The following is a 27355-nucleotide window of genomic DNA, read 5'->3' as shown; positions in this document are numbered from 1 at the left end:
CAGCATATATTTTCCAAAGTAATGGAACAGGTTATTGTAAGAAGGGTTACAATTAAGTTTTGATCCAGGTATAGAATTAACTTTACAGTGAAGATAATGATTCTTGACATGAAAATAGTACTGTATATGTTTTGAGGTGTTTTAAAATGGTAAACTTGTAATTTCAGGTTATGTGTACAGTGACATTAGATTCTTTAGACTCAGCAGCAAAAGTGGATACTATGTCACAGATAATTGGGTAAGCTATGTCACAGATAATTAGGTAAGCAATGTCACAGAAAATTGGGAAAGCTAGTTCAAAAAATATAAAAACTAAATCTTATATCAAAGTATTATACTAGCCAGCAAGAAGACTGTCTTGTGACTAATCTATATTTCAGCTGTTATCACATTTGCTACCAATTTAGTAATCTATATAATAATTGTAATAAATCCTTTTTCATTCCTTATGATTTTAAAAAATTCTCAAGGATCATTCTATTAACCTGTTTGACTTTCTATTCAAGATAAGATAATTTTATGTAGTCTGAGATAAAATATGCTGTTATTTTAAAAATGTATATTTTCAGTGGAATAAAAGAAAAGAATTTTATGTTGCATTATGAGGTAAGCATTTATTTTTGCTATTTGTTCAAACTCGGTATTATCCTATGCATTTATAAACTTAAACTTTTATCATCTCTATTTTCTTTTGTTATTTAACATTTACTTTGGATTCAGTTATTTTCATGTAATTTTTTCTTTATTGATTTAGAAATAATGTATTTTTCTGGATACCATATATATCTTTGTTATGACAAATTCTGCAAAACATGCATAACATACATTGTTCTCTTAGATTTGTAGTTCACATTAACATGTATGTATAAAACTCAGGAAAATTGATACTTTACAAATAATAGTTATTTCACAATGTACTTAAAAAGGACACATTTGCAAGGTCAGTTTTACTTATTAAAAAAAATATCAGTTAAAAGAACAGTAATTGTAATTTTCCTTTCATATATTCACAATCACTATAACAGTTTTGGTCTCACAAACTGTTACTTTGTTAATATCTGCTTTTTGATGGCTGATGGTCTTTTAATGTCATAGACAAAATTTCTGTCCAAAAACAGTAACAGTTCATATTTTTCTATCTTTCAACACTTTTGATCTACATTTTAGAAGCTATGGTTGGTTTAGGTCTTTTTGCTAGACAAAATTTCTGTCCAAAAGCAGCAACAGTCCATATTTGTCATATTCCATCACTGTTGATCCACATTTTAGATGTTTGATTCATTGTTTAAATTGCTCTCATCCTTGATATACATGAAATTTATTGCTACAACCAAATCAAATCAAAGTAAGAATACCTTTCTCAATATTAATGGTACATGTCAATGCATTTACTTACAGTTCCCTCCATATGCCACTAATGAGATATCCAAAGCCGGTCTTACAAGTAGACGTGAACTTGGACATGGTAAGTACAATATCAAATCACAAAGATAAAGAAAGTGGGCCAGTTTTATATTTTGTATTAAAACTGGTTAGATTTCTCAACAGAAAATATAGTCAACTTTTTCTAAAAAATTGACAGATTACTTCAGGTAAACTCTGAAATATAAAAAATCAACCTTTCTTTCTTGTTTGTTTGTTTAAATAACATTACCTACAATGATAGTAACTATATTTATTTTTTTGATTTAATGCTCATGTATAGAAATATGACAGACAAATATAATTTAGGATTACTGACGAACACAAGTGAGCAGATAAAAGATCAAGTTTGCACAGGTCTGTTCCAATGTAATACTGAACAAAGTCAACACTTCTGGAAAGATCAATATAATTCAGAATTACTTAGGAACACAAGTGAGCAGATAATAGATCAAGTCTGAACACATTTGTGCCAATGTAATACTGAACAAAGTCAACACTTCTGGACAGATCAATATATATCAGAATTACTTAGGAACACAAGTGAGCAGACATTAGATCAAGTCTGATCACATCTGTGACAATGTAATACTGAACAAAGTCAACACTTCTGGACAGATCAATATAATTCAGAATTACTTAGGAACACAAGTGAGCAGATAATAGATCAGGTCTGAACACATCTGTGCCAATGTAATACTGAAAAAAGTCAACACTTCTGGACAGATCAATATAATTCAGAATTACTTAGGAACACAAGTGAGCAGATAATAGATCAAGTCTGAACACATCTGTGCCAATGTAATACTGAACAAAGTCAACACTTCTGGACAGATCAATATAATTCAGAATTACTTAGGAACACAAGTGAGCAGATAATAGATCAAGTCTGAACACATCTGTGCCAATGTAATACTGAACAAAGTCAACACTTCTCGACAGATCAATATAATTCAGAATTACTTAGGAACACAAGTGAGCAGATAATAGATCAAGTCTGAACACATCTGTGCCAATGTAATACTGAACAAAGTCAACACTTCTGGACAGATCATTATAATTCAGAATTACTTAGGAACACAAGTGAGCAGACATTAGATCAAGTCTGATCACATCTGTGACAATGTAATACTGAACAAAGTCAACACTTCTGGACAGATCATTATAATTCAGAATTATTTAGGAACACAAGTGAGCAGATAATAGATCAAGTCTGATCACATCTGTGCCAATGTAATAGTGAACAAAGTCAACACTTCTGGACAGATCATTATAATTCAGAATTACTTAGGAACACAAGTGAGCAGATAATAGATCAAGTCTGAACACATCTGTGACAATGTAATACTGAACAAAGTCAACACTTCTGGACAGATCATTATAATTCAGAATTACTTAGGAACACAAGTGAGCAGACATTAGATCAAGTCTGATCACATCTGTGACAATGTAATACTGAACAAATCAACACTTCTGGACAGATCAATATAATTCAGAATTACTTAGGAACACAAGTGAGCAGATAAAAGATCAAGTCTGATCACATCTGTGCCAATGTAATACTGAACAAAGTCAACACTTCTGGACAGATCATTATAATTCAGAATTACTTAGGAACACAAGTGAGCAGACATTAGATCAAGTCTGATCACATCTGTGCCAATGTAATACTGAACAAAGTCAACACTTCTGGACAGATCAATATAATTCAGAATTACTTAGGAACACAAGTGAGCAGATAATAGATCAAGTCTGCACACATCTGTGCCAATGTAATACTGAACAAAGTCAACACTTCTGGACAGATCATTATAATTCAGAATTACTTAGGAACACAAGTGAGCAGATAATAGATCAAGTCTGAACACATTTGTGCCAATGTAATACTGAACAAATTCAACACTTCTGTACATACCAATGAAATTCAAGATTACTAAGGAACACAAGTGAGTAGACATTAGATCAAGTCTGAACACATCTGTGCCAATGTAATACTGAACAAAATAAACACTTCTGAACATACCACTGAAATTCAAGATTACCAAGGAACACAAGTGAGCTGTGCTTTTCAGCGCTATCACAATTTCCTGCTGTTCTATTGCACTGACTGCAGCGCTATCCAATGCAAGGGCGTTGCTTAATTTTTTCGTAATTTTTCAAATTTCCCACTTATTTTTCACTTCAGATCACATGATCGACTGGTTTACTATTTCTGAATGAATTATTTTTGTTGTATTAAGTAACTCCGCGGGACCAGTCTAATAAAATTTACAAAATGGCAACTTTGAAAGATCAAAATAAACAAAGATTTCAACATTGACATCTATTTTTTTAATTAAAAGAATATATAGAGGCATATATGAATGAAATGAGATGACATAAATTGACCGTATTTCCTGACGACACTCACAAACTTGTTTTACGAACTTTGAACAAACAATGATTTTTACAATGATCAAACACAGGGCTTTGGTACAAATTATTTGACGGGTTTACTATCCATAAGAACCCCGAAAATGAGCAAGTCTTTGAAGTATTAATTATCATCTATTCGAACTAATAATTGTTTAATCAGCAATTCTACAGTAATGAATTTACCATTTGAAAACAATTGAGAGAATATACTTAGAAAAACAAACCCCAAGCTGATACGACTGGAGAAATTCACTTTCTCGATGTCCAGCTTGGGTGGAGCCATTTGAATATTATATTACGTTAAGGTCAGAAAAATGAGGAATCATTATGCTAAAAAATGTCATCTCCTGTCAAATGTCGTAAGGGTAACAGTACACTGCAACAGTGGGTTACAAAACCATACACAGAAGCTGACAATGACTTTATTGTTTGTCCTACATGTTCTGCAAAATCACCTGTTAGTGCTAAGAAATCTTCACATAGGCAGTCTGGTATAGACCTATCATGGAAAAAGACTTCTCCTTGGGTTTTATACACAGATAATATAAGATTATATGAATTTACAATGGAGAAAAAAAGACTCTTCTTCTATTATCCAGACAATAACATTAACAAACAAAGGGATAACTTCCATGAGCAGGATTAGGACATCATTACAAAAGAAAACATCAATAGCATAATATAAGAAAAACAAATAACAAATCAATTACAAACAAACCACACGCCGTGCGTGACCAAGTTACTGAGAATTGTCGAAAATTACGCGCTTACCACAGCGCTATCGAAAAAATCCTGGGGAGAACAATGTGTGCCAATGTAATACCGAATCAAAGTCAACCCTTATGGACATACCAATGAAATTCAAGATAACTTAGGAACACAAGTGAGCAGACATTAGATCAAGTCTGCACACATCTGTGCCAATGTAAAACCGAACAAAGTCAACCCTTCTGTACATACCACTGAAATTCAAGATAACTTAGGCACACAAGTGAGCAGACATTAGATCAAGTCTGCTCCCGTTTATGCCAATGTAATACTGAACAAATTCAACCTTTCTGTACAAACCAATGAAATTCAAGATTACCAAGGAACACAAGTGAGCAGACAATAGATCAAGTCTGCACACATCTGTGCCAATGTAATACTGAACAAAATAAACACTTCTGGACAGATCAATATAATTCAGAATTACTTAGGAACACAAGTGAGCAGACAATAGATCAAGTCTGCACACATCTGTGCCAATGTAATACTGAACAAAGTCAACACTTCTGAACATACCAATGAAATTCAAGATTACCAAGGAACACAAGTGAGTAGACAAAAGATCAAGTCTGCACACATCTGTGCCAATGTAATACTGAACAAAATAAACACTTCTGAACATACCAATGAAATTCAAGATTACCAAGGAACACAAGTGAGTAGACAATAGACCAAGTCTGCACACATCTGTGCCAATGTAATGCTGAACAAAATAAACACTTCTGAACATACCAATGAAATTCAAGATTACCAAGGAACACAAGTGAGTAGACAATAGACCAAGTCTGCACACATCTGTGCCAATGTAATACTGAACAAAGGCAACACTTCTGGAGTCTGGACAGACAAATATAATTCAGGATTACTAAGGAACATAAGTGAGCAGACAGAAGATCAAGTGACAGAATTACACTAAACAAATCTTCTTTATTACTGTAAAATTCAGAAATTATTGCGAGGTTTTTATTATTGTGAAAAATGCCACAGAGTTGTAAACGCAATAATTGAAACTTGCATTTTGAAATATTTTATATAAATTAAACAGAATTTTTCTCAACATAGTAAAAAATAAAATCGCATTTTATAGGACTAAAATGACAAAATCACAATAATAAATGCACCAATAATTTCTGAATTTACAGTATACAGATGTAAGAAGATGTGGTATCAGTGCCAATGAGACAATTCTCCATCCAAGTCATAATTTATAAAAGTAAACCATTATAGGTCAAAGAACCGTCTTCAACACAAAGCCTTGGTTCACACCAAATAGCAAGCTATGAAGGCCCCAAAAATTGACTAGTGCAAAACCATTCAAAAAGGAAAACCAAATGGTCGAATCTATATAAAAAACCAGAAACAAGATACATTTATGAAACACATCAACAAACGACAACTCCTGAGCATTAGATTCCTGACTAAGGACAGGTGCAAACTATTGCAGTTGGTTTAAACGTTTTCATAGGTACCAACCTTTACCCTTATCTGAAACAATAGTATAACATAACAACATAGAAAGATACACTATAAAATATTATTTGAAATGACTCAACTCAATGTTAAACTCCACTACATGAATAATGTTGTTCAGGATTACCATGGTACACAAGTGGGCAGACATTAAATAAAGACTCCACACAACTGTGCCAAAATAACGCCGCCAAAATAACACTTAACAAATTCTCTTGAATAAACTGCCCTACATGAATATTGTTGTTCAGGATTATTTTGGCACAAAAATGGGCAGACATTGAATAAAGCCTGCACAGAACTGTGCCAAACTAACACTAAACAGATTTGCTCTAAGAAACCTGCATTGTGATGCTCAGGATTACCATGGCACTAAAGTTGACAGACATTGATGAAAGCCTGTACACAATTGTGCCAAAGTAATATAGAACAGATCTTCTTTAACTACTGAATACTCTAGATGAATAATATTGTTCATGATTTCTATGGCAAACAAGTGGACAGACATTGAATATGCCTTGTACACAACTGTGCCAAAGTGATATAGAACAAGATTCACTCTAACTTCTTTACATGGCATTTTTCTGGACTACCATGACACACAAGTGGACAGACATTGAAAATTTAGCCTGCACACAACTGTGCCAAAGTAACACTAAAAAGAATCACTGAACAGATTTATTTTAACTACCCTACATGCTGAAGTTCAGGATTACCATGGCTCACAAGTAGGCAGGCGATGATGATAAAGCCTGCTCACACCTGTGCCAAAGTAACACAAAACAAATCCTCTACATGAATAATGTTATTCAGGATTATAATGGCACACAAGTGGGCAGGCATTGATGGAAGCCTGCACACAACTGTGCCAAAGAAATATAGAATAAATTCACTCTAACTTCTCTACATTGTTAAGGATTACCATGGCACACAAGTGGACAGGCATTGATGGAAGCCTATACACACTGTGCCAAAGTAATAAAGAACAGATTCACTCTAACCTCTATGACATTGTTCAGGATTACCACAGCACACAAGTGGACAGGCATTGGTGGAAGCCTGTACACAACTGTGCCAAAGTAATATAGAACAGATTCACTCTAACCTCTATGACATTGTTCAGGATTACCACAGCACACAAGTGGACAGGCATTGATGGAAGCCTGTACACACTGTGCCAAAGTAATATAGAACAGATTCCCTGTAACTTCTCTCTATGAAATTGTTCAGGATTACCGTGGCACACAAGTGGACAGGCATTGATGGAAGCCTGTACACAACTGTGCCAAAGTAATATAGAACAGATTCACTCTAACCTCTATGACATTGTTCAGGATTACCACAGCACACAAGTGGACAGGCATTGATGGAAGCCTGTACACACTGTGCCAAAGTAATATAGAACAGATTCCCTGTAACTTCTCTCTATGACATTGTTCAGGATTACCATGGCACACAAGTGGACAGGCATTGATGGAAGCCTGTACACAACTGTGCCAAAGTAATATAGAACAGATTCACTCTAACCTCTATGACATTGTTCAGGATTACCACAGCACACAAGTGGACAGGCATTAATGAAAGCCTGTACTCACTGTGCCAAAGTAACATCACAGATTCACTCTAACTACCCTACATGGCATTGTTCGGGATTACCATGGCACACAAGTGGACAGGCATTAATGAAAGCCTATACACAACTGTGCCAAGTAATACAGAACCGATTCACTTCTCTACATGGCATTGTTCATGATTACAGTGGCACACAAGTGGACAGGCATTGATGAAAGCCTGTACACAACTGTGCCAAAGTAATATAGAACAAATTAACTCTAACTACTCTATATAATGTTGTTCAGGATTACCATGGTACACAGGTGGGCAAGCATTGAATAAAGCCAACACACAACTGTGCCAAGTAATACAGAACAGATTCACTTCTCTACATGGCATTGTTCAGGATTACCATGGCACACGAGTGGACAGGCATTGATGAAATACTGTACACACTATGCCAAAGTAATATAGCACAGATTAACTCTTACTTCTCTACATGGCATTGTTCAGGATTACCATGGCACACAAGTGGACAGGCATTGATGAGAGCCTGTACACACTGTGCCAAAGTAATATAGAACAGATTCACTCTAACTCCTCTATATGGCATTGTTCAGGATTACCACAGCACACAAGTGGACAGACATTGGTGAAAGCCTGTACACACTGTGCCAAAATAATATGGAACAGATTCACTTAAATTTCTATGTGGTGTTGTTCAGGATTACCATGGCACACAAGTGGACAGGCATTGATAAAAGCCTAAAAGTCTGTACACACTGTGCCAAAGTAATATAGAACAAATTCACTGTAACGTCTCTCTATGGCATTGTTGAAGATTATAATGGCACACGAGTAGACAGACATTGATGAAAGCCTGTACACACTGTGCCAAAGTAATATAGAACAGATTCACTCTAACTTCCCTCTATGGCATTGTTGAGGATTACCATGGCACACAAGTGGACAGACATTGATGGAAGCCTGCACACAACTGTGCCAAAGTAATATAGAACAGATTCACTCTAACCTCTATGACATTGTTAAGGATTACCATGGCACACAAGTGGACAGGCATTGATGGAAGCCTGTACACACTGTGCCAAAGTAATATAGAACAGATTCACTCTAACTTCCCTCTATGGCATTGTTGAGGATTACCATGGCACACAAGTGGACAGACATTGATGGAAGCCTGCACACAACTGTGCCAAAGTAATATAGAACAGATTCACTCTAACCTCTATGACATTGTTAAGGATTACCACAGCACACAAGTGGACAGGCATTGATGGAAGCCTGTACACAACTGTGCCAAAGTAATATAGAACAGATTCACTCTAACCTCTATGACATTGTTGAGGATTACCATAGCACACAAGTAGACAGGCATTGATGGAAGCCTGTACACACTGTGCCAAAGTAATATAGAACTGATTCACTCTAACTTCCCTCTATGGCATTGTTGAGGATTACCATGGCACACAAGTGGACAGACATTGATGGAAGCCTGCACACAACTGTGCCAAAGTAATATAGAACAGATTCACTCTAACCTCTATGACATTGTTAAGGATTACCATGGCACACAAGTGGACAGGCATTGATGGAAGCCTGTACACAACTGTGCCAAAGTAATATAGAACAGATTCCCTGTAACTTCTCTCTATTGCATTGTTAAGGATTACTATGGCACACAAGTGGACAGGCATTGATGAAAGCCTGTACACACTGTGCCAAAGTAATATAGCACAGATTGGCTGTTACTTCTCTCTATGGCATTGTTAAGGATTACTATGGCACACAAGTGGACAGGCATTGAGGGAAGCCTGTACACAACTGTGCCAAAATAATATAGAACAAATTCATTTCAATTTTCTAGCATTCCTTTACCAAACATTACATAAAAGCTTGCAGACCTCTTCAGAGTTATGATGGATGAAAACATTGTATTGCTTTAGTTTTGTTTGATATCTGTAGATATGTATCAGCTTTCAATTGCTATAAAAAAAATCATTATTGGTGAAAATAATATTATTTAAAAAGTACATGTACTACATTAAATTACATAATATAATTATATTATTTTGAATATCATCTTTTGGGGTTTTGAGTGAAATTTTCAAAAATAGAAAAAAATGATTCTTGACATATTTTGGATTTTATATATGGATTTTCATAATTTCAAAGTATGATTCACACTAAAATTACAAACCATTTTTACACAATAAAATTACCAACCTTTACTATCAGACTGATTTACTATTGCATATTTGTGCTTCTTTTTCAGATTGTTTTTAATATTTTATTGAAAATTGTCCTTTTTGTATGGTTTTCAAGTATAAATTACACACTATCACTCAATTAATCTCACTTAATGGATGCTCATTGAGTAATGAACTTCCAATTATACAGAGATAATAGAGATTTATATGTTAATTACCATAGATAATTGATGAAAGTAATTAACTCAATTTGTTGTAGATTGATTTAACATTTATAATTACCATTTAAATCAAATCTATTTGGTTTTATTTCTGTATTTTATTAGTTTTGAAACATTGGTTTTACAAAATTTTAATTATGAGTTATCTTGATTCATAAGTTATTGATAATGAAAAGATAAATGTTATTGTATATTTTTTAGCATCAAATTTAGCATATCAAGCTGCCTTCAAATATTGTATTGATTTGAGAAAAAAATATGATTTGATTGTAATTTAATAAATATTGTTGAACCATTATATGCAGACAACTCACTTAAACAACTTAAGATATTATTTTCAAAGGTATTTATTTATTTATTTTGACAAAAACATGACAAGAAAATGTGTCAAGATCGCTGTGGCTAAATAGAAAATTGTTTTTGATGGTAACTCCATTTCTTATGCTTACAATTGGAATAAAACTTATACATATGAAAAGGGAAAAGGGAAGAAGCCTATTGATTTTAGGGTCAATATATCAGAGTCAAGGTCACTGTTTATACTTTAAAAAAAAAAGTAGTGAAAAATGGTTTCCAGATGGTCAGCAGTGTTTCCCTTACTTTTTTTTACCTTCTAAAAGCTAATACAAATGTACATGTTATCAAGTTTAAATGAATCACCAATCCTTAAAAATATTTAATTCATAATTTAAACTACATAGAAACTTGTTTGTTTCATTTAAATAATTATCTGAATGTAATTTTAACAAATTCCATTATATTTTCATAATTTATTGCAGGTGCATTAGCAGAGAAAGGTTTACGTTCTATTATTCCAGACACCTATCCATTTACAATCAGACTTACATCAGAAGTACTGGAATCCAATGGTAAGTTCTAATTAGTCTGTCAAATGAACTTTCTGATACCCGACCAAGGACAGTAGAGGGGCGTTAAGTTTTCTGTTCTGTCTGTCTGTTCCTTTGTCTGTTAATTCTTGTTTCTGTCTTGCTTCAGGTTAAAGCTTTTAGTCAAGGTAGTTTTTGATGAAGTTGAAATCCTATCATACTTGAAACTTGATGCACATGTTTCCTATGATCTTTCTAATTTTAATGTCAAATTAGAGTTTTGACCCCAATTTCACGGTCCACTGAACATATAAAATGAACAAGTGGCATCTTTGTACGTTGGACACATTCTTGTTTTATCAATATAGAGATTGTATTTAGTGTATTGAAAAGGTATACACATACTGGCAGGAAAACATTTGAACTTCTTTATTCTAAACAGTTGAATGTAATATGTAGTTTACCAATATGATTGTAGCACTTTCAGCCACCTTCAAAAACAGTAATTAAAAATCATTGAGTCGTAAAAGGTGTGTAATTCATGCCCACTAGATTCACTATAAATGATATTTAATGCCTATGAGACAACTATCCGAAATAGATAAATGTAAACAACCTATATTTACATCTTGTTCACCTTTTAACATTGTTCACAGGTTCTTCATCTATGGCTTCTATATGTGGAGGTAGTTTGGCATTAATGGATGCAGGAGTACCTGTAAAAGAGGCAGCTGCTGGTGTAGCTTTAGGTCTAGTCTCCAGTGGAAACACAGAGGAGGATTTCAAATATAAAATACTCACAGATATTCTGGTAAGTAGGATAAAGAGCTTGAAACAGTCCAATATATTGTAGTAGTCAGCGATAGAATCAGAATTAAAGTTATGCTTGCTTATCAATGTTTTCAAACCTACGGTATATGAATAAAAAGAATTTATTGATTGTTCATAATAATACAGATTTTTCCAGCATTGAAAACAATAGTTTGTTGTTACTGTTACTTGTATAATATGATTTTTTGAAGTTTGAACTTTCCATTGCAAAAACAGAATGATTCTAAAAATTGATTATTATAGGGTATAGAAGATTACATGGGGGATATGGATTTTAAGATAGCTGGTACAAGAACTGGAATTACAGCTTTGCAGGTTAGAATAGTTCTTTGCACATTTTCAAATTCAGTGGCATGTAATAGATAGTAGATTTCTTTTGCATTTCATACTATTGGTAAATATTTTTTTTTAATGGTGGATTATTTTCCCCCAAAAAAAATTGAACTATGAAAAAGGGAAATAACTCTTCCTAGTTGAATTATGTTATGTAGAATAGATGAATTAAGAATTCAGTGTTATTTTATTTTTTTAGAGTTATTGCAGTCTCTACATTTTGAAATTTTATATATTTTGAGAATATTAGGGTAACTTCTCCTATTTCAAGTTTTTCATGTGATGCTTTGGTTACCTGTTATTTAATAATTCCGCTGATCAAAGTCATCACATATTTATTAAATTCAAAAGACCAGTATATCTTAATTTAATTCTTATAAGTTTCATAACAATTTTAACAGGCAGATGTAAAATTACCAGGAATTCCAATTAATGTTGTCATGGAAGCTATAGAACAGTCTACAGGTATTTCTAACAAAAATATAAACATATGCACATGTAAAAAAGTTAAGAAAAAGAATGTCAATGATTTTAGGATTGTTAATTGTTATTTTGAAAATAGAAAAATACTATTTTGTGGGAACTTTTGTGCCATGTTATTTTCAAACCTTTTTTTTAAATGCATTGTTTAGATAAGTTTTTTCCAGAGAGTTGATACTAATCCCTTTTGGGATTCTGTGTCAAGCGCAATTTTTGGATTTGGCATTTAGAATGCCTTATCAAGCATTATTACATTGGTTGCAATGAATTACATTGATTTCCCAGTTAAATAAAAATTTGTTTAAAATTCGATAATTTCACATGTGAAATAAACGTGGTTATTTCACTCTCTGATGTCATACAACAATAGACGTTGTCAAGACGTCGATAACGGCGGATCAAAACAAATTGTGAATGCGTAGAAAAAAGATATAGTTCCTTACATGTTTTACATTAATTTATTACCTTGGTTGCAATGAACTACATTGATTTCCCAGTTTAATAAAAACCGATAATTTCACATGTGAAATAAACGTGGTTATTTCACTCTCTGACGTCATACAACAATAGGCGTTGTCAAGACGTCGATAACGGCGGATCAAAACAAATTGTGAATGCGTAGAAAAAAGATATAGTTCCTGACATGTTTTACATTAATCTCTTTAACAAAAGCCATTTGCCAATGTAATAAAAAGAATAACTAATTAAAGAATTCAAAAATCGAAAAATATTCAACTTGTGACCGAACAACACTGATAATTAACTCAAGCGCTACACGCATATGTGTTAATTAATTAGTTGTTCAGTTAATCGTTGAATATTTTTCTCTATTTGAATTCTTCGATTAGTTATTCTATAAATATTAACTTTTTTCAGGTTTTATTTTTCAAACTGCTGAAAAGTCAATCTTAATGAAGAAATTTGCGTTGACTTAAAATGCTATTAGTTGAAGATTCCTATATTTTATGCAATACATTGGACGTTTCTTGCCAAAGTTGGGTAGGTCTTTTGAAGTCTTTATTTATTTTCTAGATGCTAAGAATGAAATATTAGATATAATGGATAATAAGATATCAGAACCCAGAAAAGAGCAGAAGAAATCTTTTCCAGTTATAGGTAATATGTATAAAATTTCCAAGATCAAGGTTCATGAGGTATTTTAGAGACACCTTAAAAAAGGCTAAAAGATAGTCAAATATTGCCCTTGAAAACGTAATATTTTGTTAATAAACAATTAAATTTTGGAAGAAGCTGTATTAACTTTTTTTACTATCAGAAATACATAGTTTCATTTGAATTTTATAAACTTCAGATTATTCAAGTTATAACTTTTTCAACCCTTACATGTTACAGAAACTTATACAGTTTCCTTGGCCAAAAGATCAAAGTTCATAGGTGTTGCAGGATTAAATCTCAAACTAATATAACTTTTACATGTTAAAGAAACTTATACAGTGTCTTTGACTAAAAGATAAAAGTTTATAGGTGTTGGAGGTTTTAATCTCAATCTAACATAACCTTTACATGTTCCAGAAACTAATACAGTTTCCTTGGCCAAAAGATCAAAGTTTATAGGTGTTGCAGGATTAAATCTCAATCTAATATAACCTTTACATGTTACAGAGACTTATACAGTTTCTTTGGCCAAAAGATCAAAGTTCATAGGTGTTGGAGGATTAAATCTCAAGAAGCTTACAAGTGAAACAGGTAAACAAATTATTTAAATTTAATCTATAAGTTTCTTTTGATATCCAAGAATTATAAAACATTTAGACATTTTCAGTTTAATAGCAATTTTGAATGCCTAGTAGGTACATGTACTTCATTAAACCCTTTAAAAGCAGAACAAGGGATGTTAATGAGTTACTGTCCATCTGCCTGTCTGTCAGTTATCTGTTATTGCAATTTCTCTTTAAGTATATGAATTTCCTTAAAACATTGCTTAGTATTGGCCCATTGGGTGGCTAAAGATTTGTGCCTGTCAATTACACAAGGGGAGTTAATTTCACAAAGAATTGTATAATGTTGTCCTGTATAACGTAAACACTTCTCTCAAACAATTGGATTAAACTGAAATTTTCATAAAGGTGTAACATTATAAGTATTGTGTAATTAGCAACATAATTTTAGACTGAATTCTTGAAGGTTAAAACAGTTTCAGAATAGAGATCTCCTCCTTGCCTCATTAATGGGGTTTTTAGTTGAAAGTTTTTTACCCTTTTACACATTGAAATAATTATTTGATTGCTAAGTTTATACATTTCAGGTGTAAGGGTGACCAGTATTGATGAAACTAATTTCCAACTTTTTGCTCACAACCAGCAGTCTATGAATGAGGCCAAAGAAATGATTGAACAATTTCTGACAGAAGAGGTAAATAATATATAAATATATGTTACAGTCAATCTCTAGTATTGTGCACATATATTTTACACTCCAAAGGAGTTATACCCAAACCATTCTGGTTTTCTCCAATTATTTTTATACAGAAAATGGCTTTGCAACTATTAAACAAACAGTTTTTCGTATTTAGTATTCTATTATGTTAAAAATTGGATGACACTTGATAAATGTGGCATACTGTCATTCATGTAATTGTGAAAACAGTCTTGTAAAAAATTGCCACTAAATTGTGAATTTACTTCTGTATAGAAAGGGAGATAACTCAACACAATTCTGATAAAATTTTATGTACCGGTAACAGATAATTTATTTGCTGTCAGTTTTGATTGTATTATGAAGAAAATGCAATGACACTGAAGTAATAACTTTTTGTTGTATTCAGATAGTAAATTGTATTAGTTATGGAATTATATTTCAAGTAAAATAAATTAAGGGGGTTCGCGGGTCTAAATCATTTATATAGGATTTCTCTATATTTTTCTATAAATGAACTTTATCTTATGGTTAATAGAAAAATAAAATTAAAAAAATGGGGTCACCGTTCATTTGCGCTCACAATCTGCCTTCGAAAGAAGCATACATCTTTGCAAAAGTGTTTTTTTCCCTGTTGAACTAATAGGAGAAATAAAGGTAATATCGAAATAAAAAAATTAATTTATTACAGAAATCGCTCAAATTTTAAAATAATTTAGTTTAAGTACAGTATATATCGAAATTATATTAAAAAATATAGGTCACCGATGAGTTAAAAGAGATATTTCAAAAAAATGGCATTTTTCCACCAAAGGGAGATAATTTGGAACTTTTTAAATGATGTTTACATTTTAAAAGTCATCTGGGGCCAACACGAATTAATTTTTTTGAATATTTTTTGTACCATATGATAAAGTAACAACTACAAAAGGTAATAAATATAATTTGTAATGAAAAACAAATGTTTATTTTTTTTCTGAAATTTGTATACCCTCGAGCCTCCTTAATTTATATTATTTGCATAGCAATATAATATTTTCCACAGAACGTAACCAAAAGTGAGCATGCAATAAATTCCAATATTACACTAGTGCAATAAATCTTCAAAACGCATGACGTCATCAACGACAAAATCTTAGTTTAAACCAATTTTTACTTTCAAATATTATATTGCTATACAATAAAAGGGTTATTGCATGAATATTGGGGAATATTCATGCAATAACCCAATATAATTTTTAAATGCTTAAAAACACTTAAAATATATTCTTTCCTACTGATATTAAAAATCAATATGTCTGTAAAATATCACTCTACTCATGTTTCATTAAATGTTATTTTGATATCTTTTTCTTTTAACACAGAGAGCCCCTGAACTAGAGTATGGTGCTATTTATACCGGGAAAATAACAGAAATAAAGTGAGTATTCTGTTTATATTTATCCATCTCTCCTCTCTAGAATATCTTGTCAACAGGCTTAAGAATAAATGTAATAGGAATGATTTCTATTCTGCCACTTAATTGATTTTAGCTATCAGGCTGCCAGGAAAAAGGACAATTATGCTGCTGAAAGGGAGTAAAGATATCTTTTAATGAGGAAAAGTATACTCTTTCAGAAGACATTATTAAGATCTTATAGACACAAATCCTTAAAAAGATGGTTACCTTCCATCAAGGTTGCTTCTTATAATTTACTTGTGCTACAAAAACTGAATAAATTCTCAAGATGTGTACGAGAATAAAGTGCAAACTTTAAGGCATATACAAGCATTTCAGAAAGTTTAAAGTTTGTGGGTTGAAAACTGCAGCTGAAGAAATAAGAACACCTTTTTACTGCTTGTCCACCTGACTGAAATTTACTATATGTACCGTACAAGCTGATTTGAAATTTTCATAATGTACTATTTTAATCAGATATTTTACTTAACCATCTGCTGCAGTTCTGTTGTGAAGAAAAAAAAAGATTTCAAAATGCACATAATTCTTTGTTAATGTGTACTTAAACTAATTATTTTAATTACAGAAATTATGGTGTGATGGTACAATTACATCCCAAACTAGAGCCAATGTTATTACATAATATGCAGTTAGACATCAGAAAGGTATGTTACAACTATTAACAGACGAGGGAGGAAGTTGTTTAATGTATTTTGTTTTGATACAGGAGAAAGTCAAGGACTGTTTTGATCATATTTCCATATGAAAGTTGTCTGATAATGAATTTTCTCCAAAAAAATTAGCTGAAAAACAACTTATTTTTATCAAAATTCATTTTGGTAATTTGATTTTGACGGATTCTGAGATTTTTTTTTTCTCATATGGACAGGTTTTTAAGATCTTAGCATTTTATACTCATGTTCCCTATGATATGATCTTTCTAAATTTTTGCCAAATTAGAGTTTTGATCCAAAATTTCACTGTCCACTGAACATAGAAAATTATAGCGGGAGTTGGGCATTCGGGTACTATGGAAACATTCATTTCATTCAAGACTGACTTGAATTGGGGCTTTCTAATTTTCTGCATTACAAAGTATGTACATGTATAAGAATACATTATAGATATCAATGTTCAGAAAGTCTTTTGTGTGTTTCTTCTGGCACTTCCTAGAAATTGATATATCATTGCCATGTTGCTTAGCTGCCAGAATATATTATAAGATGTGCAGTTACATAGATTGGATATACAGGAATATAAAGGCTACATGATAGAAATAATATTTGACAATGATACAAGCCATGTCCTATTACATTTATTTTTCATGGACCACATTTATTCCTATATACCTCCTGTGCAACTAATGTTAGTGTTTTCATCAACCCCATAATTCACATACAAGTCACTGCATAATGATTTTTATACGACCGCAAAAATTTAAAAAAATTTGGTCGTATATTGGTATCACTTTGGCGTCGTCGTCTGCGTCGTTGTCCGAATACTTTTAGTTTTCGCATTCTAACTTTAGTAAAAATGAATAGAAATCTATGAAATTTTAACACAAGGTTAATGACCACAAAAGGAAGGTTGGGATTGATTTTGGGAGTTTTGGTCCGAACATATTAGGAATTAAAGGCCAAAAAGGGCCCAAATAAGCATTTTCTTGGTTTTCGCACTATAACTTTAGTTTAAGAAATAGAAATCTATGAAATTTTGACACAAGGTTTATGACCACAAAAGGAAGGTTGGGATTGAGATTTTGGGAGTTTTGGTTCCAACAGTTTAGAAATTAGGGGCCAAAAAAGGGCCCAAATAAGCATTATTTTTGGTTTTCGCACAATAACTTTAGTATAAGTAAATAGAAATCAATGAAATTTAAACACAAGGGTTATGACCACAAAAGGAAGGTTGGGATTGATTTTGGGAGTTTTGGTTCCAACAGTTTAGAAATTAGGGGCCAAAAAAGTTTTGGTCTGAACAGTTTAGGAATAAGGGGCCCAAAGGGTCCAGAATTGCACTTTGTTTGATTTCATCAAAAATTGAATAATTGGGGTTCTTTGATATGCCGAATCTAACTGTGTATGTAGATTCTTAATTTTTGGTCCCGTTTACAAATTGGTCTACATTAAGGTCCAAAGGGTCCAAAATTAAACTTAGTTTGATTTGAACAAAAATTTAATCCTTTGGGTTCTTTGATATGCTGAATCTAAAAATGTACTTAGATTTTTGATTATTGGCCCAGTTTTCAAGTTGGTCCAAATCAGGGTCCAAAATTAAACTTTGTTTGATTTCATCAAAAATTGAATAATTTGGGTTATTTGATATGCCAAATCTAACTGCTGATGTAGATTCTTAATTTTTGGTCCCGTTTTCAAATTGGTCTACATTAAAGTCCAAAGGGTCCAAAATTAAACGAAGTTTGATTTTAACAAAAATTGAATTCTTGGGCTTTTTTGATATGCTGAATCTAAACATGTACTTAGATTTTTGATTATGGGCCCAGTTTTCAAGTGGGTTCAAATCAGGATCCAAAATTATTATATTAAGTATTGTGCAATAGCAAGAAATTTTCAATTGCACAGTATTCAGCAATAGCAAGAAATCTTCAATTGCACAGTATTGTGCAATAGCAAGAAATCTTCAATTGCACAGTATTGTGCAATAGCAAGTATTTTCAATTGCACAGTATTGCACAATAGCAAGAAATATCTAATTGCACAATTTCAATTGGAGTTATCTTTCTTTGTCCAGAATAGTAGTTGAATCAACTTAAATCATTGTTTTATACAATATACAATGTATATTCACTTTTACTACCAACTGATAAATTAAAACAATCTTTACCATTCAGTGATAACAAGCACTTTATTTTACATTTTAATATTTTATGATGTATTTAAATGAGTAGTTATTGTTGCAAACTCCATTAGAAATTTGAATTGAGATCAGTTTTGGAAAAAGGGAAAGGGGGAGGGTTAAATTTTTCTCATTTCAGATTTCATAAATAAAAAGAAAATTTCTTCGAACATTTTTTTTGAGAGGATTAATTTTCAACAGCATAGTGAATTGCTCAAAGGCAAAAAAATATTTTAAGTTCATTAGAACACATTCATTCTGTGTCAGAAATCTTTGCTGTGTCAACTATTTAATCGCAATCCAAATTTAGAGCTGAATCCAGCTTGAATGTTGTGTCCATACTTGCCCCAACCATTCAGGGTTCAACCTCTGCGGTCGTATAAAGCTGTGCCCTGCGGAGCATCTGGTTTCCATTGATATCATTGATATTTTTATTAAGTTGTTGTTACCTACATTACTAGAGCCAACAGGTTTTGTAACCACTCCACTATCTCTGTCTATCTATCTGTCCATCCATTTTTAACCTTTTATAGAAGTTATTGCCCTGTAATGATGATTTTGACTTATTTTTTGCTTATTGGGTCAAAACTATAATATTAAGAATAATTGTAATTAGCAAAAATGATCACCACAACAAAATCTGCAGATTTTCAAACAAGATTATATCCTTTAAGGAGTTGTTTCCCTTTAATGATGTTTTTACTCATTCAATTTTTGTATATAATGAAAAAACTATAATTGATAAAAGAAAAATTTAAAACAGCATAAGTGATGAGCAAGCCTAGAATGATGAAAAAAGTCTTCAATGGTGAAATTTTCATTTTCAAAAACCCTTTTTAGGAGTTATTGCCCTTTATAGGCTATTTTTACTGATTTTTTGGTATTTTGTGCAAAAACCTTTTAAAGATGGAGAGAAAAAATATCAGCATTACATGACTAACAAAAATGAGATCTTAATCATAAATTGATTTAAGAGTCTCAAGTGTATTGAATGGTAAAAAAGCAATTATATTTTAATAGATAATTATATCCCAATTTTCAGATTGATCATCCATCAGCATTAGGTTTAAAGGTGGGAGATGAAATACAAGTGAAATATTTTGCCCGGGATCCACACAGTGGCCAAATCAGACTTTCTCGTAAAGTATTACAGTCACCATTAGCAAAAGCAAGCTTTTTAAATGTTAAAAAAGGATGACATCCACTGAGAATTAGTCAACAAATTCAAGTCGAGGACCACAAAAGGCATTAAGACTCAAAATACTTAGAAAATCAATGTGGGAAATTTGGAATACAGTTGACCTTGAAGAAGTTGGTGTATTTCCAGACTTACAAGCATGTGCCTTCAATGACCACCATAGAATGCAGACATTATTAACAACACATTTATCACCAGGAAAACAAACAGATATTTAATACAGACATGTGTTATCACACAGAGTGAGACTTTCTAGTCTTATTTCAAGCTTAACAAAATTTAAAATAAATGTCTCTTCCACTTTCGTTCTCATTGTATAAATAATTACAACAACAATGTTATTTCTTTGTTACCTCATATTTAAATGTCCTATGGCATTGATATATGTTATGAGTAAATTGAAATATTTTACCTAATTATCTAATTTATTTCTATATATGAGAACAACCAGTGAAAGTAATTAGTTTTATTCAATTATTACATGTAGTGGTATTGTATCCTAATACAATATGCATGTATTTAACAAAATTACTATAATTTTTGTTTTGCCAAGCAGTACTGTCATCTTTCGACTTCAAAATTCTATTGCAATTTATTTGAATAACTCAATATTTTTTAGCTTAATTCAAAATATATTCTGAATAAAGAAGTAGGGATAATTTCTAGTCTTGATCCTTGAATAATCAGGCTTTATGATTAAAGGTTAAAAGTTTATACAAGTCAAACAACTTTAATCTTTAATTTGTATAGAGGATAAAGGCAAAGTAATTATTGTATATCTCAAGATCCTTAAACCAATGAAAGAATATATTTTTAATAGTCATAAAACCTATGTTATTACATGGATATGAGTACGAGATGAATTTGCCATTTAACAATGTATTTCCTGGTATTTTTGAGAATGATATTTCATACTACTAAACATCTGTGATAAGATTTGTAATATTATATGATTCAATACCATTTATTAAATCATAGTTAAATGAAAATTGTGTTTCTATTTCTGTTAGCTGTCTTATTATAAGTATTTGGTATGCTTAGTTGCTTAGCTGCTTACATTGATATCCATCTTCTCTCTGTGTGAAAAAAACCCTTATATCCACTGTAAGAAATTTTCTTTTTTGTCTCAATCTGGTATAGCAAAAGATTTATTACCATGAAGATTCCATATATAATGCAAATCTTTCAACAGTAGTTAACTGCACTTTAATTACAAGGGAAAATGTGCAGTTTCTTAGGTACAGTAAGTATTTTGGTTAAGTTTCACATATACATGTACAAAAATAAAATAAATCACAATATTTTCTGCATTGCTTAAAAGTGAGATCCACTGTTGTGCATATTTCCAAAATTAGCTTACCCATTCCAAAGATGCTGTCACAGCCAAGGTCAACTAAAAGAAACTAAATAAAGTGATGAACAACCAGCATCTAAACTATCATACTGTAGAAAAAGCAATGGAAAATCAATGTGGTAGGTACTGCCCATGACAGTGTTACTTTTTAACACAACCTTCTATATATTTTTTTATAATTTTACAGTAAAACTTTAAATTGTGATGTTGCTCCCTGAACTAGATATCTAGCCAAAAACATAAGTCTTTCATAACACACAATAGAACTGTAGGTACATATGTAGTACCTTGTCATTCTTACTGTCTATGCATGTTTTTAGGGCAGGTCTTCTTAAACCTTCAACAAATATGTGAAGATCTAGAGGCTTCAGAATTTATTGGAATCATTGGGTACATTTCAAACTTGAAAGCATATACTGTCTTATGTTATTGGAATACTTTTATCACAAAGATTATCGATCTCCCCTATAATTTATACTTGAGCTACTTTGGTGAAGAATTCAGGCCAATGTTGCTATAAAAGATATGTGTTTTAAAGCAGTGATTATAAAGACAATGCCTGTGTGAATACCCTGTATTATCTTTTTTAAAATGTCTTGATTATGATGTATGATTGTGTATTGTCCTATATTCTGACCCACCATACGTCGTTATTATGTGTGAGATATTTTCCACTGGACATAAATTAAGTACCCTACAGCTATGTTCAGTCAATCTCAATTACTGACAAAGCTCTAACTACATGTGTGTAAGAATTTCATTTAATGTTGTGACTTGTATGATTTGTTTCTATCATATCCCCATAAAGCTTTTGGTAATATATTCCATCTATCTATTGTACTATACATGCATGTAATGTTTGCCACTGGAGTAAAGCAACCAACAAACAATCAATCAATACATCTCAGTTGATTAGCAAGTTCCATTTACCAGATACCAATCTAGGTTCTAAAATTTTAACATTTAAATAACTAAGTTAAAAAAAACGTTAAAACTCAAAAATTGTGTGCGAATGCTTCCTTTTAATGTGCCAACCTACTAGGTTACTATGGTTTCTTAAAAATGACATGATTCCATTTCCTATTTGACCTTATTTAATATCCAGAAAATAGTATCAAAATAATCAATTTGATATTATCTGAAAGCACAAATATAGCGGTTATGTTTCTTATCTGTTACTTTCACTGATCTGCCAAGGCAATGGTTTCAAGGTGAATAATGCAAGATTTCCAGAACATAACAAATTTCAAGGTATTGAGATATAATCCTGTCTCAATATAATAAATGCTGATGTTTTAATTATCCGTGGATGTTGACATTTGCTTTACAGTACATAACCATACAGACTTGTAATACCATAACCTGTACTTGGATTCTTTTGAAGTAGGGAGTGCAAACATCTTGTAGGAGTTTGGTCTCAATTAAATGGTGCCATCAAACCAATAATATGAGTCCCGAATTTTACAGATGATGCCTTTTTAGATATATTGGCGAGTATTATTTTATGTTCGCAATTCCGCAGATAAACCATTTGACATATGGTCTTGTGTACCAACAAAATAACTAGTCAACAAGCATTACAAACCCTCTACATTTGTAATATACTTGACTAAAAAATGTAGATTTAAAATGATGTATCATTGACATGGACATTACGAACTTGAAGTGTACATTTTGTGGTTAGTGTACATTTCAACCACAAAATGTACAATACTGAAATGGTTCCTTAAATGTAACTGATCAAGTTTGAAATAGGGGTTGCACATGTAGACCCTAAATGTGCATAACAATAGCATTTCTCTATATTATCAAATGTTAACTATCTCCAAATCTTTTATCATAGAAAGGATATGTGGTCTGTGACTTCTTGTAGGTTGATCTCTGTGCATCATTGATATTACATACGGACAATCAGAAACTATCAAAAGGGTCAACTTGACTACCAGTGTTACTCTGTCTATTTGGGTAAACGCATAGCAAAAGACTTTCATTTAAACATATAAAAACATTTCTCTTGTTAAAGACGTTTCACTGTGAGTACAGACAGAAATTAGTTGCATATATATTGCATCAGGATGTTTAACGCTTTGTTTATCTTTTTCCCATGGTAAATGAATATCGAACAATAGACCTGGATATAAGAAAACATGCAATACATAATGTTGAATGTTTACATTGATTTTTTTCCAAAACACTTCAGATATAATTAAACCAACATGCAATAAAATAGAACTTAATTTTCACAAGAATAAATAAACACTCAAGTACATTTAATGACCGAATTCATTGAATAACTCCCAACAATTAACCGATTTATCATTGAATAACTTTACAAATTAAACATTCGATTATAACGGTGAACACCTTATATATATACATCTTTTCAGCTTTTCCGATTAAAGTTCGAAAAGGGAAGACGATCATATCACTTACACTTGCAAAATATGTGCACTACGAAATAAGATCGCAGTAAAGGTGACTGTCATTTACTTAAATGATATTTTGAATTTTTCCAATCTATAGTGTGTACCTTGTTCACCCAAATCATATTTAGAAATGGATTTTTCTAAAAATGTATTATTTCGTTTTAATGGTCGGGTAAAACCATGACTATTAAACCGCAAAAATCATACACACTTATTTTCTCTACTTCATGTATTTCTTTTCTAACGATATATACGGTGTGAAAAGCTTTAATATTCATGTAAATGTTTGTTATCCATTACATCAATACCTTCCTTTGTTTGTTTAATTATGTGAAATGAGGTTTAAATTTTGTACAACAATGGAGATTTCAGTGAAAACTGTTTGCTTAGTTTGTTTTTTAAAATGATGTAACATTGACTGACGATATTAGAGTTTAGTATCAATAATCCCTCTCCAAAAAAATCCGCATAGAATTGTCAAATTATATCTTGACATACACGAATAACGTGGAGCTCATTTAATACGTTATGTATGAAGGGGGCTTTTGTTGTCGAATGTAATGTTTGAGAACCAATGCGGGATATAAGCACCTGCATGATATCAGTCTAGTTCCTAGTAGTATCATCTTCCGTTGGTATAAACCCTTTTTTCTAAGAGAGGGACGAAAGATACCAGAGGGAGAGTCAAACTCATAGATTGCTCTAAGAGTAGCGCCTTCTCAAGTAATCAAGTGAACCAGAAATAAATACTGCAGGTATGACTGGACATGGATCAGGTTTCCATAGTTCTTAAATTTAACCTGCCAGATGCCGTATATTGTCAATGCTTCACTATTTGATATCTACCTAAGCTCGTCTCTTGAGTACATCATTATTACCACTCATTGGTACCTTTATGCATCTTTCTTCACCCAAATCTTATTGGAATGGCATTTCAGTTTATTCGCAAACGTATGACTTCTTATTTTCTTTTCGTCATCTCATTTCACACTACTAACGCAATATTTCTGACTTAAACCCACTTAGTCAAGTAAGGCCTATGACTTCCTACTTCCTTGCTCATCCGGAAGTCCTCAGTAGTAAGTATGCATGAAATATTTTACAATGGAAGTTAATCAAACATTAATCAGTATATCTATTATTTTTTTTCTTCCCATCGTATTATAAGATTCAACGCGGCTATGTATACTCATGGTTTCCACCAACAAAAGTAAAATATCAAGTCCCAACAACTTAGTTTTTATGACCCCACCACTAAGTGGTCGGGGACATATAGTGTTACCCTTGTCCGAAATTCCGTAATTCCGAAATTCCGTCATTTCGTCATTCTGCAACAAACCATTATACGGAGTTTTTTTCAAAACCGCTTCAGATATTGGGCTGATCTATGAAATGTAAGTTCTCCATGATGAGTTACAGATCAAGTTTAAGTTTCGTTCCGCTCGATTAATTTTTGCCAAAATTACGGGCTTTGGACTTAGATAAATTGTTGAAAATCACAGTTATACGGACTTTTTTTCTAAACGCTATCAGATATTGCCGGGATGATTTTTGACATGTGAGTTAACCAAGATGAGTTATAGATCAAGTTTAAGTTTTGTTCTACTCGGCTAAATTTTGCCGAAATTACGGGCTTTGGACTTTGATAAATTATTGAAAATCACAGTTCTACAGACTTTTTTCTAAACGCTTTCAGATATTGGGCTGATTTTTGGTTTGTGAGTTACTCATGATGAGTTATAAACAATTTGAAGTTTCGTTCCGCTCGGTTAATTTTTGCTGTAATTTCGGGCTTTGGACTTTGATAAATTGTGGAAAATCACAGTTATACGGACTTTTTTTCTAAACGCTTTCAGATACTGGGATGATTTTTGGCATGTGAGTTAGCCAAGATGAGATACAGATCAAGTTTAAGTTTTGTTCTGCTCGGCTAATTTTTTGCTGAAATTACGGGCTTTGGACTTTGATAAATTGTTGAAAATAACAGTTATACAGACTTTTATTCTAAACGCTCAGATATTGGGCTGATTTTTGGTTTGTAAGTTACTCATGATGCGTTACAAATCAAGTGTAAGTTTCGTTCCGCTCGGTTATTTTTTGCTGTAATTTCGGGCTTTGGACTTTGATAAATTTTTGAAAATCACAGTTATACGGTCCTTTTTTCTAAATGCTTTCAGATGTTGGGCTGATTTTTGATGTGTGAGCTAACCATGATGAGTTACAGATCAAGTTTAAGTTTCGTTCCGCTCCGCTATTTTTTTTCTTCTAAAATTAAGGGTTTACAACTTTGAAAATTGTTGAAAATGACAGTTATACATTCATTTTTCTATACGCCTCCAGATTTTGAGCTTATTTTTTTATATGTGAGACTACCATCATGTTTGTGTCCACATGTGTTATTGAAATTGCAGATTTTTCAACTTTTGGAGACAGGGCCATTCGTGTCGCTTTGACACATTTTGTTTTATATCTACATTGGAGATTCGTGCATCGCTAGATATAAATTGTTCCATCTGAAAAGAAGCTATTATATATGTCTCACATTTATGAACTCCTAATTCCTTTGCTATTTAAGGTCCTTTCTCGCCAGCTCTTACAAACTTGACGTATGTGATGTTAGTTTTGATTCTAGTGCCTTTCTCGGTCAAAGGCTTTCATGGTATATATCGTGTTCTGTATCAAAAGATCATGAACCATGGTATTCGCAACCCATTCACTCTCATGTTTGGTTCATACGAAGATCTGGTTTATTATTTTGCCCCGAAACATGCAGATATTTGATATCTTGAAAGACGATTGTATCAAAGAGACAACATGCCGACCAAAGAGAGAACATGCCGACCAAAGAGTCAACATGCCGACCAAAGAGACAACATGCCGACCAAAGGGCAGAAAATACCACAATGACAGCTTCAGACTTCAATTAAACGGATTAAAATATTATGTCTTCTACGTGTGAAAATAAAGCACGTTAGGGGTTTAGTATGATGTAACATTTTAATGTATATAATATTTCAATTTTATTTGGACAAAGTACTTTTTCACCAATAATAAATTTCTAAGTTATAGTTGGAACACTGTGTATATTGCCGTCATCCAAACAACTCCAATTTTTGAACCATGCTGACATATAGAAGTTTAAAATACCCTTAAAAGGT

General features: G+C 32.2%; 1 protein-coding gene across 2 annotated transcripts in view; it reads left to right on the top strand.

Moving 5' to 3' along the window:
• Positions 1-20717, top strand: part of LOC143068284 (polyribonucleotide nucleotidyltransferase 1, mitochondrial-like) — a 32252-nt gene extending 11535 nt beyond the window's left edge. Inside the window, exons 12-25 of one of the 2 annotated variants that reach the window (XM_076242204.1) lie at positions 168-238; positions 570-606; positions 1399-1465; positions 10858-10947; positions 11562-11716; positions 11980-12051; positions 12471-12534; positions 13582-13665; positions 13903-13944; positions 14215-14256; positions 14816-14922; positions 16290-16345; positions 16950-17028; positions 20262-20717. In XM_076242204.1, coding sequence (XP_076098319.1) covers positions 168-238; positions 570-606; positions 1399-1465; positions 10858-10947; positions 11562-11716; positions 11980-12051; positions 12471-12534; positions 13582-13665; positions 13903-13944; positions 14215-14256; positions 14816-14922; positions 16290-16345; positions 16950-17028; positions 20262-20417 — 1122 coding nt within the window. In that variant the 3' untranslated portion in view covers positions 20418-20717. Of the gene's footprint in view, positions 1-167; positions 239-569; positions 607-1398; positions 1466-10857; positions 10948-11561; positions 11717-11979; positions 12052-12470; positions 12535-13581; positions 13666-13902; positions 13945-14172; positions 14257-14815; positions 14923-16289; positions 16346-16949; positions 17029-20261 lie in introns of both variants that reach the window. The other variant, XM_076242203.1, reaches the window with a different exon arrangement.
• The last annotated feature ends 6638 nt before the right edge of the window (positions 20718-27355 follow it).

The sequence above is a fragment of the Mytilus galloprovincialis genome, chromosome 3 (assembly GCF_965363235.1).
Source record: "Mytilus galloprovincialis chromosome 3, xbMytGall1.hap1.1, whole genome shotgun sequence".
Lineage (NCBI taxonomy): Eukaryota > Metazoa > Mollusca > Bivalvia > Mytilida > Mytilidae > Mytilus > Mytilus galloprovincialis.
Note: the sequence above shows the minus strand (reverse complement) of the source record. Positions and strands in the feature narration are given on the sequence as shown.